Source organism: Sturnira hondurensis, unplaced genomic scaffold, assembly GCF_014824575.4.
Source record: "Sturnira hondurensis isolate 20B ecotype Veracruz unplaced genomic scaffold, ASM1482457v3 Scaffold0023357, whole genome shotgun sequence".
Lineage (NCBI taxonomy): Eukaryota > Metazoa > Chordata > Mammalia > Chiroptera > Phyllostomidae > Sturnira > Sturnira hondurensis.
This window is the reverse complement of record NW_028095988.1, coordinates 8,134,779-8,154,726: the sequence shown is the minus strand read 5'-3', so window position 1 is coordinate 8,154,726 and position 19,948 is coordinate 8,134,779. Positions and strand designations below refer to the sequence as shown.

At 33.4% G+C, this 19,948-nt stretch overlaps 1 protein-coding gene across 3 annotated transcripts in view; it reads right to left on the bottom strand.

Annotated features, from left to right (window-relative positions):
• The window catches only part of NOVA1 (NOVA alternative splicing regulator 1), a 155,682-nt gene that overhangs the window by 37,946 nt on the left and 97,788 nt on the right, over positions 1-19,948 (bottom strand). For all 3 annotated transcript variants that reach the window (XM_037037530.1, XM_037037529.1, XM_037037531.1), the window contains exon 3: positions 6,872-7,038. In XM_037037530.1, coding sequence (XP_036893425.1) covers positions 6,872-7,038 — 167 coding nt within the window. The remainder of the gene's footprint in view (positions 1-6,871; positions 7,039-19,948) is intronic.

The following is a 19,948-nucleotide window of genomic DNA, read 5'->3' as shown; positions in this document are numbered from 1 at the left end:
TATAAATAAACTCTACAATAAATAAAGCTTACCTTCAAGCAAAGCTATAGTAATCAATTGCCAAGAACTTGGGATATTTAGAGACACAGTGAACACAGCAAGGAACAAATCTCAGTTGTAACTTGGAATCTATCACTAGTTGAATAACATTACTTAAGTAATTACCTTCCCAAACCTGTTTTGAGTTCTGTTAAATAAATCCATATACTGCTCTAAAAAATAATGGGTAAATATTTAAACATGTAATTATCACCTTTGGATTCTTATGCTAACAAATATCTTCCCTCTCTTCCAATGTCTGAAGTGCCTGCAACTACTTAGACCCAATATAAATTTGTGTTGTCCAATTTCAAGAGGTCTTTCACAATACACGCATTCCATAGCTTATTTTCCTCATAATTGCTATTCTATATTATATCCTTCTTTCCAACCTTTCAATATTTTACCTTTCTTTCAATTGATATTCTTTATTACTTGAAAAAAATCATTACTTCCCAGAATGACCTTCCTTATCTACCACAATTGACTTCATCACTTTGTCAGTTTCCCAAACCACTCTCCCCGCAACCCCATCTTCACGCTGTTTTCACTGAGACAAAACTGTGATCTCCTACTCCAACTCTTCACAGGCTATGATCTTAACACCCTAAACTGGATCTTTCAGCAGCTCCTCAGTCATCTTGTTCCCCCGGTAATCTCATCTCCAGTTCCTCTGCCTTTTCAAGCTCTTTTTCATTCTTTAACTGTAAGTCATTCCCTCCTGAGTAGCAGGGTTTTGTGAACCTCTCTGATCTAACCTGTATTTTTCTCCTTTGTATGTCCAAAATTTCAAATCAGCGGTTTCCACACCACACCGTTTTTTTCCTTTTTACCTAACTAGCCTATTTTCCTCTAGGAAATAATAACTTTGGTCTCACCATGTGTACTGAAACCAACTTTTTAAACTTTCCAATAATTTCCTATTTAAAAAAGTTACTTATTCTTGAAATTTTCTCTGGGTATTTGATCCTTTTTTAGCATCTTTCCTTATTTTGTGAAAGGAAAAATTATTGATTTCCTTTTTCCCTTTATGATTTATCCAGAGTACCTACTAAGAAAAGGTACAGTTTTACTTATGTAATACTCGAAATATCCTAATGAAATAGATCACTGTTACTATCCCCACGTTACAGGTAAAGAGGTAGAGGTACAGAGAAGCAAAACAACTTGTCCAAAAATACTCAGCTGGTCATTTAAAAACCCAGGACTGGAATCCTGGCAGTCCTGCTCCAGATCCTGTGCATTTACTACAATGCCTGTCATTTCTTCCCATAATGACTTCTTTTTTCATTTGTTTGCTTTTTTCTTTCCTGCTATGAAAATGAAAGTGAAATAATCCTGTCTACTGAAATCAAGGGTCTATATTATCAGTTTTAGATTCTCACCTATGCTTCTATAAGAAACTACTTCAAGAAAAAAATACTTTTACAAATTAACTTTTCTGAACAAACTAAAATACCTCAAGTAGGTGCCCGAATAACACTCGTTTGCTCTCAAGTTTTGCCATTATACTAGGTTCAAAACTATATATAGTCATTTTTTATTCTATCACCATTTTGGAACTAGAACAAATCAGTCTCAAAGCCTCACAAATTTTACTTTGAAATATCTTTTAACTTCATGTATTTGTCTCAACTTTCACAACCAAAAGTGAGATGAAGTGTTTCATTGTCTTATTAAAATATCACCTAGACTCTTCACCCTGATACAAGACATTCTATTTTAAATGAGGTTCTCTTCTTAGAGAAGCTTATTCAAGACTTTGAAAAGTATCAGCAGAGAGAAATCTATCGGAATTTGTTTCACCAGCATTACTCAAACCTGGAGGCCATAAAGACTTGTGTTGAGATAATTAATTACAGTTATACGTCCTTGGGTAAGTCACTCACTTCCTCTAAGCATCAGCATCCCAAAGTATGGCATGGACTCTGTGCCTGTCTCATAGGATTTCTGTGAGGATGGGTGAAGTTGATAATTCAAGTACAGTGCACAGCATGGTGGCTGGCACAGAAACAGAGTAAACACCACATGCATAGCACTATTGCCATTATTACCAGTTCTTCATTACTACCCACAAAACTTTTTTTGTGCCTGACATCCACTGGATTTGTGAATGCTACATGAAAAAAAAATTAGAAAGTATTATCTTACACACCTTCAAATTTAAATATCTGCACTGTAGAACACTGGGCTAATCGCCATAGCACTCTTGTTCTCCTACAAGCTTTATCTACAAGAACCCTAAGATTCTGTCTGGTTTTTCAGCACAGAAGAGAACAAAATGAAGAGGTATCTCTTTTTTTTCTTAACCTTCTAGAGAAATTAGAGGGGCTCTTTTGGGAGATATTATGAAGAATCTGTATGATGCCCCTCAGCTGAACATCCAAGGCTGTCCATTACCTGATCCCACCTTACCTATCTAATGTGATTTTCTCTCAACTCCAACACAAACATTCTATCTTTGTCAGATAGTCTCCATATGAGTAAACACTTATGGCACCTTTCTTCTCAAACCCACATAGCTTCACATCCCTAAAATAAGCTTGTTTCCTTTTTTTCTAGTTAGGCAATTTCTACATGATCTTCAAGCTTTAGTTCAAGCCTTCATCCATTTTACAGTGCCAAATGTCACTGGCCTACATTTCTTTCACAGTCCTCTAAACTTTTAGAGTACATTGTTTATACTGTATTTTGGGTATATAAATACAGTTTTACCTTTTTATAAACTATTAAAATAATTTTTTATCTTTCATAAATAGTTTTGGAGAGCAAGGACTATAATTTAATATATTTTGCAATTCACTAAGGTGGCATTTAATAACTTCAAGATTGAATGACTGAATAATGAACAAACAAATTATGTGCTGTTTTTGCAAATTTTTCATGATGAGTGTAAAACTATTTGGGATAAATGAGACTTCTGACATCTTGATTGTTTAAATATAAGATAATTATTTATATGCCTACAACACTTCTTAATGTAGCTTTTCTTAAAAACATATTTGTGCCAAAAAGGAATGAAACTCCTGAAAATCTATAATAAACAAAGGAGTTAACAAATGCTAACTATAATACTTAAATGTGGTTGCTACCAATTTGGGGTGGTTCATTATATTGGCTCACTACATCCAGGGTGTCCAACCTTCTAGCGTGTCTGGGCCACACTGGAAGGAGAAGAGCTGTCTTGGGTCACACATTAAATACACTGTGGCACATTTCACAAAAAAAGCTCATGTTTTACGTAAATTTATGATTTTGTGTTGGGTCGCATTATGGCCATCCTGAGCCACATATGGCCCACGGGCTGCAGGTTGGGCACCCCTGATCATTGGTTTTGAGGGACCTACAACAAAAGGAAAAGTTTCAATAATCCCGTGGGATTAAAAAGTAAAGAGCATAAAGCTCAAAACATTAAAAGGTGTAAATAAAATATATACCAAATAATTTGTGTTAAGCAGTGCTCCAGAAATGAGTTCAGAGCTCTAGGCAAACAAGATCTAAATTCCATGAAAATTACTGAATGTCTCAGTTATCTGTATGTCCTAAAAACAAAAAAGTAATATGTTTTATGCAAATTATTATGTTCAATTTTGGTTTACTGGATCTTGCTGCATATCTTTTTCTAGTATTACGTCTTATAAAAGAAGCATAATGGTACTGTGTACCTCATGATAATCTCCTGATGTTAAAGAACACAGGCTACAAGGTTTTGATTATTCAATAAGTATTATTATAATGATCATTTTGAATATATAAAATATGGATTCCTCTGTATTAGCAAATAAACATTTTCAATACAAATGTCAGAATTAAGAATCGAATATTTCACAGTATCGCATATCTGAGGCTGGATGTAAAGCTGTGATAATAAGTTTTACCATTCCGCTATATGAAAGACTTCTAAGACCACTATGCAATACTTTTCTGAAAAAAACTATTCTGGTCTGAGAATTGATTCAGTCGATAGGGTGGTTTGCATTTAGGCAGAATATGGTGGTTCATGCAATTTATTCAGTTTCCAACTATATATAGATTGCATAACTCAGAATATGCTACTTTATTAAGTCTATAATATATGGTGTAAAATTTTGACTTTTAAAGAAAGTTTTAATTGTTTGCAACTAATTCTGACTTCCTATTACATATAAATCATTTTTACTTATAAAGTACATATAAATTATGTTTTGGCAAGCAAAACATTAAAATTATCAGTCATAAAAACAATGAACATGTAATAATGAATATACTATATTAAGAAAATCTATAATTTCATATTCAACATTAATTCATTTCTATGCAAAAGTTATATTTTCTAGCTCTACCCCTTTACAACTCTAATTTTTGCAAAATGTTAACTAGAAGAAAATTATTAAAAAGTTTCAAAGAAATTATATTAAAAGTTAACTTGAGAACTGAAGCCCAAAACAAATGTAAATGGTATATCTTTAGTTAAGGGGAACTATACCATTCTAAAATAAATCTTATTAGGATTCCGTGTGTCAAAATCAAAAATATATGCAAACATCATATGAAATATATTTTTATCTATTGTAGTGGACAGTTTATTTTACACATAATTATTTTATAATGAATAATCAACATAATTTCTTCATAAACAAAATTATGGTAATGTAAAATTATATACTTGGAATTCTATTTAGGGAATGATCCAGTAAAGTCTTTATATTGGTAAAATAGGATATGTACAAATTTAGAGTCCTAAATTTACAGCATAAAAAAATTCTGTTCATATAATATCTTAGAAATATGTTTGAGTTTTCTTCCAGATTTTTCAATTTTTACATTTGCAAAAGAAGTGTTTAAGTGTCAAATATATCGCTCTACTAGATTTAGTGTACTTGACTGATAAATCTTTTTAAATGATACTCCATTTCTTTCATATATTATGAATTACATGAAAATATTAAAGAATCAACAATACTTTTAATTCCATGAGTATCTACAAAGCTTATAATGAATGTAAATATACAAAAGTAAGCCAACATCTATCTGAACACTTATCCTGAATTTAAATAATATTATCAGGAAAAAGCAAGTAAAAATAAGCCAAACATTTTTAAATTTTGGTTTTCATTAATCTGTACTGGCACTGGTATATGGTAGCCAATAAAATGCATAACTGCCATAGAGAAAATGGGAGTTTTAATAATAATTCAGAGATAATTATTTGATAGTACTAGCTATTTATTATTACAAAAATAATAAAAATTCACACATATCACTGCCCTGAATACAGTACCAGTGATATCACACTCCTCAAACTATTGATACAGTGTATGTTTTACTTTAAAAAAATCACGATGTTCACCACATCTCTAAACGTTTGAACTTTCTCACAGCAGTTACAAAAGAAAAGGAAGACAGGCTGGATTAAGGCAAAGTCAAATAACCCTATGGGTATGTCTGTAAATTCTTAGCCCCTGGTGATTTTAATCTTTAACTAAACCCCCAATTTTAGAATCTAAATAAAGTGATGTTATCACTTTCAAAGTATTAGTTTTAAAAAATATTCTATGCAGTTACTAAGCATAGATAAAATAAAGACTCCAAAACTGTAATGCTGTAAGAATAAAAGAATCTACTGATATTTGGAGCTTCAAAATATTTACATTCTGCCACATATAGACTAAAAGATACTTCCCTAAAAAATTGTGAAGGGTATACAAAAAAAATGAACCATTTGACATTAACAAAGAGTATAAAATGATTTTATATGGATAACAAATATTCATAATTTAAACATGAAAGAATTTTTAAAATGGTACTAGGAGAAAACAGAATTATTATCCTATTATTGTCTAACTGATAATTTCTACATTTGTACGTGTTTGGACAGCCTTATATTTACCTATATTGGTAAAATTATTAGATTCATAACACTATTCAATTTTTTCAATTCAGAAACATGAAATTAATAATAAGCTACATTTCAATTTATTACAGTGAATATAAATATTTTGAAAATTAAATGTTCTGTGAATTAACAACAAATACATTCCTTTTGAAAACACAGTCTATTACTAGTATGATGAGAAATTAATAGTCAGTATAAAAGGGAAATTGCAGAAACAATAATTATAAAGTATCAAATAAATTTGAGAATTAAAATGAATTTATGGGGAAGAAACCACCTCATTTAATATTTTTAAAATGTCATTTTTCTCCTACATGTCAGCCATTATTCACTCTTAAAAACTCACATTGCCTTTTATCAAGTAAAATTTTGTTACAGAAAATCCCACACATTAAAAATGAACATTGGCCCTTTATGGCATATATGTGCTATATACAAGTTATACAGAATGTAATAGCTGAATTGTAACAAATAACTGTTTTCTAGGCACAAAAGTATATTATACATATTTGTTGATAAAAATGTTGAACATGACAAATTAACAGAACAGGTGTATATATGCATAATAGAGTAACTATACTGAAGACTAATACTAAATGATATTTGAAATTTTGAGCATATATCTTCATTTCAATTTTTATACTTTATTTTAAAAGTAATATAATTTAAATAGATTAAATTCCCATAAATTATCAAATTTGTATCTATAAATCACAATAGAAATGAGTCACATAATTGCTTCTTAGTGGTAACATTAATAAATGAGTCATTCAATCAATCAAGCAAGCAATCAACTGATCAATCTAAGAGACTCCGATAGTCTTTAAATAAATAAATAACAACTTATTTGAATATGTAGAGAAAATACTTTATATGCTAAGACTATAAGGCTTCTTTCCTAAGGAATTCACACTATGCTGTGAATATTTCTCTTTGATTTCCCAACTAAACACTCACTTGTTTGATGCGGTCTGGATTAACGGTGGTCTGGGGTTGTAAAATGCTGACTGGTTCTGTCTTGGCCACATTTTGAGGCATTTCCCGAATTTTTTCTGCAATGAATCCATGAACTGCATTCAATGCTTCAACAGTTCCCTGGATCAAGCACACTCGTTCAGTAGTACCTGTGGGTAAAAAAATAATTTTTTCAGAAAAGTTTCTTATTTTGTATTTTTTCAAAAAAGCTGTATCACAGGATATAGTAATGATAGTAATGTAAAATGTAGAACTCTAAATTAATTAGAAATGTTACAATTGAACCAAATAGCATGTATACATATGTGTTTTTTAAAACCATTTTTTACTTTCTTTCCTAATTGTCTAAAAAAGGGCCTTTGGATTCTAGTAGAGCCAGAGAACCTTAGAAATTCTGAGGGTACCACTCATTCATCGTCATAACAAATATGAGCACTTATAAAAGAACTCAAGGTTGGAAAATGGCAACACACAAATGAAGACTTATGGAGACAGCTTTCAAAGAGCATCTCCCTAAGGGCAAAAAACAGACATTAGGCCAGATAATGATAAGACAGTATGATGTGAAAAACAATGGAGAAACCTACATGGATATCAGACGCAGACGGTCTAGGGTAAAAAGAACATTTAAATCAGCAGGTAGAGAGAATTTTGGAAAGCTTACATAGAAGGTAAATTTTGGAATTTCTACCACCCCATTTGCTCACCCTACTCTTCGTTTAATTACAGATTGCACCACCACCACCTAACATTTTATGTTTACTTTTTACTCTACCACTAGAATGCAAACTCCAAATGATAGTGAATTAGCCTGTTTTGTATGGTGCTGTAGTTTCCCCAAAGCCTAGACAGTCTCTGAACATCAGAATAAATATCTACTGTGTAAATCCATCCATACTGTCTTTATTATGTAATTTTAATAATGAGATAATATCAGTTAAAAGTCAAATGTAGTACATTTATGAAACTTGAAAGTCATAATTGAAAAAATAATAGTATTTATTTCATATCTAGACATAGACATATGGTGTGAGACATCATTAAAACTGGCTGGGTCTAACACACAGGTCTATAATCCATTTTATATTTTACATATGTGCCTAAAGGCAATAAAAATAAATGATTAGTTTTTTGGACTATCCTTATTCTTCCTGGTGCAGACTGGTAGTGAATTGTAATCTTCTCAGTGTCCAAACATGACACATAAACTTACTTCTCAGAAATAAGTATTACTTTACTAAACAGTGATCAAAAATATAAAAAAATGGTATCTTTAAAAATTAAATATTTGTTTTTGAACTAATGTGAAAACTTCCAATACCTACCTATTTACAGTCCCTTTCAGTGCTAGTTTCAAAAATTCTAAGCCACCCTGTATTTTTAAAGTATACCTTGAAGGACAAAGTTGTGAAATCACAAATAGTTGAAAATCATGGGGAATTTATGTTGTTTTAAGGATTGATTGCCACATAACCATTTTCCTAGCAGTTTTAAATTTTAAGAGAATAGTCAAAGATTATCATTCTTGCCCTGGCTGACATAGCTCAGTGGATTGAGGGCGGGCCTGCAAACCAAAGAATCACAGTTAAATTCCCAGTAGGAGCACATGCCTGGGTTGCAGGCCAGTTCCCAGCAGGGGATGCACGAGAGGCAACCATACATTGATACTTCTCTCCCTCTCTCCTTCCCTTCCCCTCTAAAGATAAATAAATAAAATCTTTAAAAAAAGAGTATCATTCTTACTGAAACAACATTAAGATAACAAGAATTAGGAGCAGAAATGAAAGTATCATATGAATACAACTCATTTTTATGCTTCAAACAATGAAGATTTAAATCTATAAAAAGCTAAGCTTCTTAAATTGTACAAAATCTTTCAACAGAGAGCAAGTATATCTTTCATTTGTAAGGATGGAGAGAATCTTTCCATAATGTGAGTTCGAAGGCTTAATATCTCCTACTTTTCCTAATCAGCGTTTTCATCCTTGTTTATCTTGATGTACCACTGTGCTTCTTGGATAAAACAATCTTGTTTATAGAAATATTCTGGGGAGTCTTTACAATGTTGTATTAATTGTTCAATAAACAAACAGAAAGGATGAGAGCGCATCAATGTGGTTCATGCAAAGTGTTCTCATCTAAGCAACCCAAACCACCCATAGATCAGATGACATGCCTGCTCTCAGAGGCAACTACAGAGCTGCACATGCCGAGGAGAAAAGGAAATCAGTTGAACTGCAACAGGAATTGTTTAAAAAATAAAAAATAGCAATGTGTAACTAAAAAGATTATATAATCCACGTTGCTTTAAAATTCTAATTTAATAGAATGCATATCGTATCAGACAACAGTAATACCAATACTGATGAGACTGTGTACACAGGTATTAAATGGAAATCACTGAGCCATTTAGAAATGATTCTTTAAAACTACAGATTACGTAGCATGTATAAGACAATTTGAGGAGTTCATAGGTTCAAAGTTGTAGTACATATTCCTTGAGGACTGCATTATATCACTACTATTAGAATTATTTTTAAGAGGAAAAAAAAGAGATTGTGCATCTCCAATGGGAATTGTTATAATCCTCAGAAAAGATGCTGTCATATTCTTTTACTGAACTCTAATGGCCTTTTCACTTAGATAACACAAAACTATAACTTTTAGGAAAAAGTCACAAAGAGGGAAGACTGTCAGGTATATGACCAAACTGTGTAACAAAAATGAGACTATAAATCATAAAAGTTGCTGTTTTTGTCATTTTAAAGGCCTTTAGGCTCCATTAGTGTCTAAACTAAACTGCCAGTTATCTATCATTTTAGTTAACAGTAACATTTGCTTCTCTTTGCAACAGACTAGCAACAGAAGCTGAACAAGTTACATAAAAATATTGCCCACATTTTTTGTAATGTAAGGGTACAGGTATATAAAACACCATCCACTTAAAATTGCACTTTTAAGGGACAGACTGAAAAAAATTGAACAGTAGGGCTAATGTCAAATTAGGCAGTGAAATTAAAATGGCTTTAAGATTTGATTTCACATGAAATATCATCTAATGAAAATGCACATTTCTAAAATAAGGTACAATTATCAAGCAAATTCCAAGGTAAGATTCAGAGAGGAATTTAATAAAATATAGTCACCGTGTGCTACTGTAGCCTTGTACGAGTTACAAAACAGTGTTCCTGCTCCTCCTCATCTGTGCAGTGGACCCCATTCGCTCTTACCCACCAGCACACTGTTTCTGCCAGTACTAGAGCGCTTTCTTAGATCATAGTTTTCTCTTTCATTTCCCAGTAGATGACTCCCATCAGGAGAAAAATACGTTATAATTTCTTCAATTTTTAAAGGCCCCTCCGTAAGACAGAATTAGAAAATTACCCTTGGGCAAACCATACAAAATGACTGATTTAAATAAAAAACCATAGGCTGAAAGGTTGATGGGAAATTCTCAATGAAAAAAAAATGAGTCAGTCACCACCTGACTTCACTGATCAATATCAGCATAAGTAAAATGTGAAAATCAAACCTGGGCTTCTGGGTGTGATACAACATGAAGCACAGGGCACCAATTAAAAGGTGTGCCCCCAAAATAGCTGAACCTAAAACTAATCAAATATTTACCCTGCATTACAGTTTACAAGTAATACTGAAAACAGAGAAATAAATTTAATGCCACCATGAAGAAGCCAACACAGCTGTGGTAATCTGATTAGAACTAGGTATTAGACTGTATCAAAGAATTACTGTTAATTTTAACAAGTGCGATTATGACATCAGGTTGTATAAGAAAGGGCTATTTTCAAAAGCCCTGGCTGGTGTAGCTCAGTGGATTGAGCGCGGGACTGTGAACCACATGATTGCGGTTCGATTCCCAGTCAGGGCACGTGCCTTGGTTGCAGGCCAGTTCCCAGCAGGGGACTCAGGAGAGGCAACCATACATTGATATTTCTCTCCCTCTCTCCTTCCCTTCCCCTTGAAAGATAAATAAATAAAATCGTAAAAAAAAAAGAAAGGGCTATTTCTTCTTAAAGATGAAAACTGAAATATATACCGTTAAAATGACTGGGATTTGCTTCAAAAGATTTCAAACAACAAAAATGAGATAGGTACATCCAGATCTTGACATTGTCGCTATACATGAAGTGTATAAAGGGTTTGTTGTACTGTTTATTCTTTTATGTATATTTAGAATTTTCATAACAAAACATTTTAAAGCCCTCACTGACCTCATACCCTCATCAGTTACAGATCAATTTCCACATGCCTCAGAATTCCTTCTCTCTATATATACAGATAGTTCCTACGACCTCAGGATCCATTCCTTTTCTCTTAAATACACTGCAATAAGGTTTTGTCCCACTGCTTCACTGAAACCATTTGTCACAGCTGAACCCGGGTAAATCCAGTCCTCAGGTCTTCATGTCATTTAATCCTTTCAGCAACATTTGAAATAGTTGACCATTCTGTTCTAAAAACACTTGACTTTCAAGAAACTGCACTCTCCTGGTCTTCATTTTATTCAATTAATTCATTTATTTGACAAAAATCTATTGAGTCCCTACCAACAGTGAAGTACTACATTACAAGCTGAAGATGCAGCAATAAATAAACAGGAAAATCCTGCACTTTCATGGAGTTCATATTCTCATGTGGACAAACACTACACACAAAACAAAAAATCTAGAAGAATGCAAAATGCAATCAGTGCTATTGAGATACTTAGGAGACAATAACAGGATAAACAAAGACAAAAATAAAAATAAAGAACGAAAGGAATCTTACATGTCATGTTCACTACTGTGTCCTCAGTGCCTAGCACAATGCGGATACTCAAGAAGTATTTTTTAAATAAAAGATAACCCTCTAAGTCTAAATTTCTCCTCTATATTAAAAACATATTAGCCCCAGCTGGTGTGGTTCAGTGGTTTGGGCATCGACCAGTAAGGCTAACTGCCACTGGTTTGATTCCTGGTCAGGGCATGTGCCTGGGTTGTAGGTTTGGACCCCAGTAGGGGCACATTTGAGAGGCAACTGACTGATAATTCTTCTCTTGCACTGATGCTTCTCCCCCTCTCTTTCTCCCTCCTTTCCCCTCTCTCTAAGAATAGTAAATAAATAAATAAATAACACTAGATTTTAAGATCTTTTATGTATGAAATGTCCATAAAACTAGTAATCCTCTTTGGGTTTATAAGATCAGATATATCTAATATATGCAAAAATAAGATACATTTTGGGAAATAACTTCAAAAACTTAAGTTAAAAATTACCATGGCTATAAAAAAGAATACTCAATGAAAAGAAAGATACAGCAGAAATAATGAATAATTCAATTTTTTTTCTTCCCAGGATAGGAAAAAAATAGAACAACTCTAAAAATGTAATCTAACTCCACAGAATAAAATTTGCAAAAAGAAATAATTTTTGCTGCACTCTCAAATACATTCTAAAACTTTTTATATATCTGAGACCTGTTTTAATCAGAATGAATCTAGTATAGAATAATGGGCATATATTAATGACTTGGTCCTCATTTTTCCAACTGTCAACTATAATGAAAATTAGTGAACTTTTTTCCAAGGTAAGAAAATACATCAATATATACTCTTATTGAGATTATAATTCAATGTCTTATGATAAGAATGAAAGTATGTAAATCTTTAAGAAATGTCAATGTCAACTGAGTAAGAAATTAGGTTGGATGACAGTGAAACATTTCAAAATGAAAAATTTCAAAAATCCTAATAGAACATTAATAATTAATTACATGACAAACTACAGACAACATTTTTTACTTTAAAAAGAAGTGAAAGAGGCCTTTACTAATGTAATAAGCAAAAACTGAGGTTCACAACAAAGCATGACATACAGAACAATTTTACAGCACGAAAACAGCTAGTTCTGTGTGTCGTGTGCCATGAAGTCAGCTCTGACTCCTGTCGACTCGACGGATGAGTGAGGTCCGCCATGGGCTGCCCTCAGCAGCCCTGCTCAGCGCCTGCAGACTCATGCCTATGGCTGCTTTTGGCTAATACTCTTCTGAATGAATGCAGCTTATTTTTTTCAACCTAACATTTAGTTGCTATCGTTTTAGGAAATCTCTCCCATTTTGTTACAAAATTTTAAGTGCACTTAACATTTCCATAATTCTTGGGCTCAACTACGTATTTCTGGGCAGTAGTAAGTGGTAACCTCAGGATTCCTTTGGGTCTGTTTATCCTTACACCAGTGGCACTTTGTGATTAGTGCAGGTTCTATCAGTTTTCATACTCTTCCCCAACTCTCACTTATCTGTGCTGTTTGTTGGTATATCTGATTCTAGCAGCTCCTCTCTTTACTCTTACTTTGCTGCTCCTAGTCCTCAATGGCTTGATAATCAACTAAGCGAGGCTGTTGAAACTATATGAATAACCAGCACACAGGTTCCTAGTGATAACTATAGGAAAAGCTTGACCTTTGAAAAATCTTTTCTTTTCCTGAATTTGAGGTTAGTGTCAATAGGCAAAACATTCCTTCAATGTCCTCTTAAGGTTTAAAACTGTATGCAGGTATTTTTATTTTTTAAACTAAAAAAGAGAGTTATCATTTTCAAATGAAGAAAGCAACTTGCAATTAGTACCTCACCATTTCCAATCTATAAACAAGGTAGGTTAATTACTTATATGTCTTTGTGGTTTAACAAAAGCATAAGCATTAGTTCATTGGCTTTCCTTCAGTTTAACTTTTAAAAGTACAGAATATCAATTATAAATGATATCATGTTACAATTTCATGTTTAGAAAGAACAAAATGTAAATTATTTTAAAAGCTGAGAGTAACAGTAACAGCAACGATAAATTTAACATTAAATTTTTGGAAGATTCTAATGCTAAAAATACATGTCTTTCTTTTAATGTATTACCTTTCAACAGATAACATTACTATTTCTTAAATATGTATCATTTGTAATAATCTACATATGAGAAACCTCTATTCTTATTAATGCATCTATAAACAGATGGTTTACATGTATTTGTTAGGTTTTATTTATTGCTGTGATTTCATCTGTAAAAGACCCATTTAAAGGTATTCAGGGCATTACAGGAACTTCCTTCTACGAAGCCCAGGAAGCTCAGAGAGTCCCAAAGAAGTTGGACCCAAAAAGGAACACACCAAGGCACATTAGCCAAGATTAAAATGAAGGAGAGAATTCTAGAAGCAACAAGAGATAAGGGCACAAAGGAGTGCCCATCAGACTGTCAGCTGATTTCTCAAAAGAGACCTTACAGGCATGAAGGGGCTGAAAAGAAGTATTCCAAGTCATGAAATCCAAAGACCTACAACCAAGATTGCTCTATCCAGCAAAGCTTTCATTTAGAATAGAAGGGCAGATAAAGCGCTTCTCAGATAAGGTCAAGTTCAAGGAGTTCATCATCACCAAGCCCTTATTATATAAAATGTTAAAGAGACTTATCTAAGAAAAGGAAAATAAAAATATGAACAGTAAAAGGACAGCAAACTCACAGTTATTAACAATCACACCTAAAACAAAAGCAAACTAAGAGGACAGCTAAATCAGGAATGGAGCCACAGAAATGGACATCACATGGAGGGTTAGCAACAGAGGAGTAGGAGGAGGAGAGAGGGGAGAGAAAGTACAGAGAATAAGTAGCACAGACAGTAGGTAGAAAATAGACAGGGGGAGGGCAAGAGTAGTGCGGGAAACATAGAAGCTAAAGAACTTATGACACTAAAGGGGGGAATGTGGGCAGGAGGGGTGTGCAGGGTGGAGGGGAATGAAGGGGGAAAGGGGACAACTGTAATGGCATAATCAATAAAATACATTATTAAAAAATAAATAAGAAACAGTTGGTCAGGACACAACTAACAAATGCAGAGAGTAATAAAGTTTTGTCAAATACCACATTCTTTACATTACAACACATAAGTTCTGAAAATGTAATGTTAGGTCAGCTACCAAATTGTATCCATTTCAGAAAGTCACACATGTTTCAGCTTAATGATGGAAAAATAATTTTCACCCAAGTTTGATAATTCAAAAAAATACATGGAGTCACATCGCTAACTTCACTTAACAGATTTATTCCAAAATTGGCACAAAATAAATGATTGACCCTTCTTTGCCCCAAACAGACCACCAGATGAGATAGTTACTAACTGTGTGGGCTATTAGCAAATTTTTTAGAGTAAGATTTCAGATCAACAAAACTACTTAGGAAATGGCCACTAAAAATTAGTTCAATTTGTAATTGCAGCTTTTAAACCATTGTGAAATTGTGCACATTTGATCATGCTTCCTCCCACCCTATAAGTATTACTAAGGGGAAAATACACTATTTCAAGGAGAGGCTTTAAAAAAGAAATCAGGAATGACAATTCACGATAAAAGTAAAAATTGCTTTTGTTTTCCAGGCAATCAAATCTTTACACAATCATGTCTCTACTTCTAAACTGTAAAAACTTACAAAGGGCCATTATAACATGCTTAAGTCCCATGATAATATTTGAAGGCTTAATCTCAATTTATAAAGCATGCTTTAACATTAAAATATACACAGTGAGGCCAAAATATACTTTTCAGAAAAATCTAAAAGTACTCATATTTTTGAGAATGTGTTAAAACAGTGAATGGGGAATACAGTCAATAATACCACAATGAGTGTGCCCAGATGTTTCCTAGACAGTGTGGTGATCCCATTGTAAGATGTATAACTACTGCATCCATATGTTGTACACCTGCAACTAATATGATACTGTACACCAACCATACTTAAATTAAAATAATTTCATAAAAGTACTCGCACTTTTCAAAGAACTTAAAATGAGAGAATAGGAATCAGAGTAGGTGTCCAATTTCTAACTCATTCTCTGTCCCATGAATGCAAATGACATACTCATTTCCTTTAAAATAGCCATGCCCACAGAAGAGCACTGGGAGCACAGGACACTACCTTTTGAAGAAGCTTCAGGTATGAAAGCAGAGATAGCTGAAAATTCTACACAACAATGGTAATTGCATACACACACACACACATATACACAAGCTCATTTAACATATATATTAGTTCATTTATATAAGTTCATTTAATTCATTACCAGTTTTTCAATTACGAGGTGATGCCAAAGGTCCTATGTCAACAGTTACGATGATGGCAAGTGTTCATTCATTTTTAGCACAGCTCTATGCTAAACTCAGGATTACCACAATGTGAGTTTGGTCAATGTCATTACCTTTTAATTTCTATCACAGATTACAGAAATATAAAACTGCCATGACTACATTTTATTCAATATTTAATTACATTTTTGTGTAAATATATAAAATAGAATTCCTCACTCTGCCCTCATTCCCTGTGTCACCATTTTGGACACAGATTTTGACACTCTTGAATATCTGCATTAAGAAAAATGGCACTTGGAATTTTTGTAGCTATGGTTTATACAATAGGAATTCACTTGCAGAATTTTAGGAATTGTGCTTGGAAGCTAAAAAAACAGCTTGCAACAAATGTGATATCAAACTAACTCAGAAGTGTGACAAGCGGTGGCGTGCATAGCTAATCAAAGCCATTAGAAGGTAAAGAGAAAACGTGTCACTTGACATGCAGCATGGTAACAAATCTGAGGAGTGCTGCCAGTATACGCTGAGAGCAAGAAGAACATCTCTGCTGATGGCCTGCTCCTGACACACAACACAAGCTATCGCCTTTGGGATCCGATATAAATTAACGCATGAGCCAAGTTTCATCAGTGCCTTTATTCCCTAATTTAAAAATAGAGTTACTAAAAAATAACCATCCTATCCTCAGCCCAGAAGTCCGATATGAAGGCAAGGCCCACATCTGCATAGAATTTCAGAGGGAGTCAGTGAAGGGTAACAATGTCACACTGTTGGTCACACACTGTACCAAATGAATGCAGAGGAAGCACGAAAAATTTGGACCCACTGACTTGCTGGGGGAAGGAATATGGAAAAGTACATTTGTAAAGGTTGGGAAAATGATAAAAGTTTCAAAAGAATATGTAAACTTTTACTTAACAATTTTAATTAAAATATTAACTTTGAGCAGCTTTATGTGTGCTGAATATAACATGCCAAAAATACTTTGAAATTGTGGTAAGTTACACAATTTGTCATTTAAATCATTTTTATGTGTACAATTCAGTGGCAATAATCTTATTTACAAGGTGTAAAAATATCACCACTATTTCCAACACTTTATCACTCCAATCAAAAAGTCTATAACCATTTAAAAAATCTCTATTCCAGCCCTGGCTGGTGTAGCTCAGTGGATTGAGCGCAGGCCTGCAAACCAGAGGATCGTGGTTGGATTCCCAGTCAGGGCACATGCCTGGGTTGCAGGCCAGTGCCCAGCAGGGGACTCACGAGAGGCAACCATACATTGATATTTCTCTCCCTCTCTCCTTCCCTTCCCCTCTAAAGATAAATAAATAAAAAATCTTAAAAAAACTCTCTATTCCAATTTCTCTTGTAAATTCCAATTTCCGTTCCTAAAAATTTGCCTATTTTAGATATTTCATGTAAGTTAAATCATTCACTCTCTATTTGTCCTATATTTGTCTAGCTTACTTCACTTAGTATAATATTTTCTTCATGTTGTAGCATAAATCAGAATTTTATTACTTTCTATGGCTGAATAATTTTTCATTTTATGAATATACCACATTTTTATTATCCAATCATTTGTTGATGAACACTTCAGTTGTTTCTACCCTTTGGCTATTGTGAATAATGATGCAATGAACAGTAGTGTACAAGTATCTGCTTAAGTCTCTTTTTTCAGATCTTTTGGGTATATTCATGTAAGTGAGACTGAGAGGTTATATGGTAATTCTATATGTAGCTTTTTGAAGAACAGTTGTATCATTTTATAGTTCTACCATTAATGCACACGAGTTCCATTTTTTCCACATGCTCACTAGAGTTATTATTTTTTAATAAAAAATCTTAATGCATCTCAGGTGCAGTTTTGGTTTACATTCCCTCAATGACTAATGATGAGTACCTTTTCACTGCTTACTGACCATTTGTATATGTTATGTAGAGAAATGTGTATACATGCCCTTGGGTTGTCTTTTTGTTGTTGAGTTCTAGGAGTTCTTTACACATTCTAGTTGTAAAGCCTCATCATATACATGATTTGCAAGTACCTTCAGATGTAAGGGTTTATTTCTAGACTTAATCATATTCCATTGATCTGTTCTTATATGTCACTACCACACTGCTCTGTTTTGATTTCTATAGCACTGTAGTAAGTTTTGAAATTGGAAATTGAGTCCCCAACTTTGTTCTTTTTCAAGATTGTTTTGGCTATTTAAGACCCTTCGTCAATTTCATATGAATATAAGAACTGGGTTTTCCATTCTTGAAAGGAAAAAAAAAGGCTGTTGAAATTTTAATAAGGATTTAATTAAATCTGTAGATCGCTCTGGTTAGTATTGATATCTTAACAATATTAAGTCTTCCTACGCATAACACTGGATGATTTTCCATTTATTTAGGTCTTAAATCTTTCATCTCTTTGGTTAAATTTATTCCTGTGTATTTTATTCTTTTAGACACTGTTGCAAATGAAATTGCTTTCATAATCTCCTTTTGGGATTGTTTCATTGCTGGTGTATAGAAACATAATGATTATTGTGTGCTAATCTTATACCCTAAACTTTGCTGAATTTGTTTATTAGCCCTAGTAATTTTTGTGTATATTTTTGTCTGTTTCAATACACAGAATCTTGTCATATGCAAATGAGACATCTTTCTTTCTTTTTTTCTTTCCAATTTGGATACCTTTTAATTATTCTGATTAGAACTACTGATAATGGCTAAATAGCAGCGATGTAAGCAGGCATCCTTGTCTTGATCTTGATCATAGAGGAAAAGTTTTCAGTGTTTTACTACTAAGTGTGATGTGAGCTGTGGGCTCCATAAATGTCCTTTCTCAAGCTGGAAACAAATAGGAATATTTTATCAAGAAAGAAAATACAAACCTAATACTAACACATCCTGCTAACCTATAATCTCCCTCTTCATTATATATTTTGCTATTAAAATGGTGCTAAAAACATGGTGCAAATTATCTTCTTTAAACAAATATCCTCAGCATGTAGTAATATATTCAGAGAAAAGCGTGACTTGGGGGCTAAAGGTGAAGCTGAGCAGTTCTTCAAAGTTTCAATTCCTTGATTAAAAAATATTTTTGTATTCTCTCATATAAACAGACAATGGAGTATCTCATCACTTCACTTTTCCAACATGGAATATTAAAGAATTATAAACTAAAAATGTCAGAATATATTAGAGTTACCGGGGTTACAGGTAAGATATGAAAATTGATACTACATCTAACAGTCTGACTATAGCTCAACAGGTTGCTACTTTTCAGTTGAGTTTCTGTTATATTTCTAATTAAATTTAACTGACCCATTACATCCTTAGGTTTAAAAAAATATGTCTCAGAAAATGGCAAAACTGTTTCTATAATAATTTTCCTTAATCCCAATTCTTGTTTCAGATAAGCCTCTCTCCTATCTTTGTCTCTGTTATTCTGAATTATTACAATGCTATGAATAAAGCCTGCCAACTGGAAGAGTCCCAGGTTGGATGTTACCTGGATGTAACAGAGTGGTTCCCTGTCAGAAATATTCACACACAACCATAGGAATACATAAGTCTCCATGGACTTAAACCTCCTGACCCCCTGGACAGTCCTCTTGATTTCTGATCTACTTGAAGACAGATCCTTGGACTCCTGGTCATCCACTGGCCTCTGGTCCATGTGAGGACAGATGACTGGCTCTCTCCCATCCTCTGGCTTCCTTTCCTTTGGAAGGGATTTCTGGGTCTTTGGTTTGCTGTCCACTCTCTACGGTCTCTGGCCTCCTGCCCTGATTCATTATCCTGGCCCTGTGATTAAGTCCTTTGAGTATGTGTCCTTTATTTAGTTCACTTTGAGTCAACTGATCCCCTGACAAGTGGCTACCACAACACCTCAGTTTCTCACTACCCTTGCTCCTCCCCCACATCATTTTAAG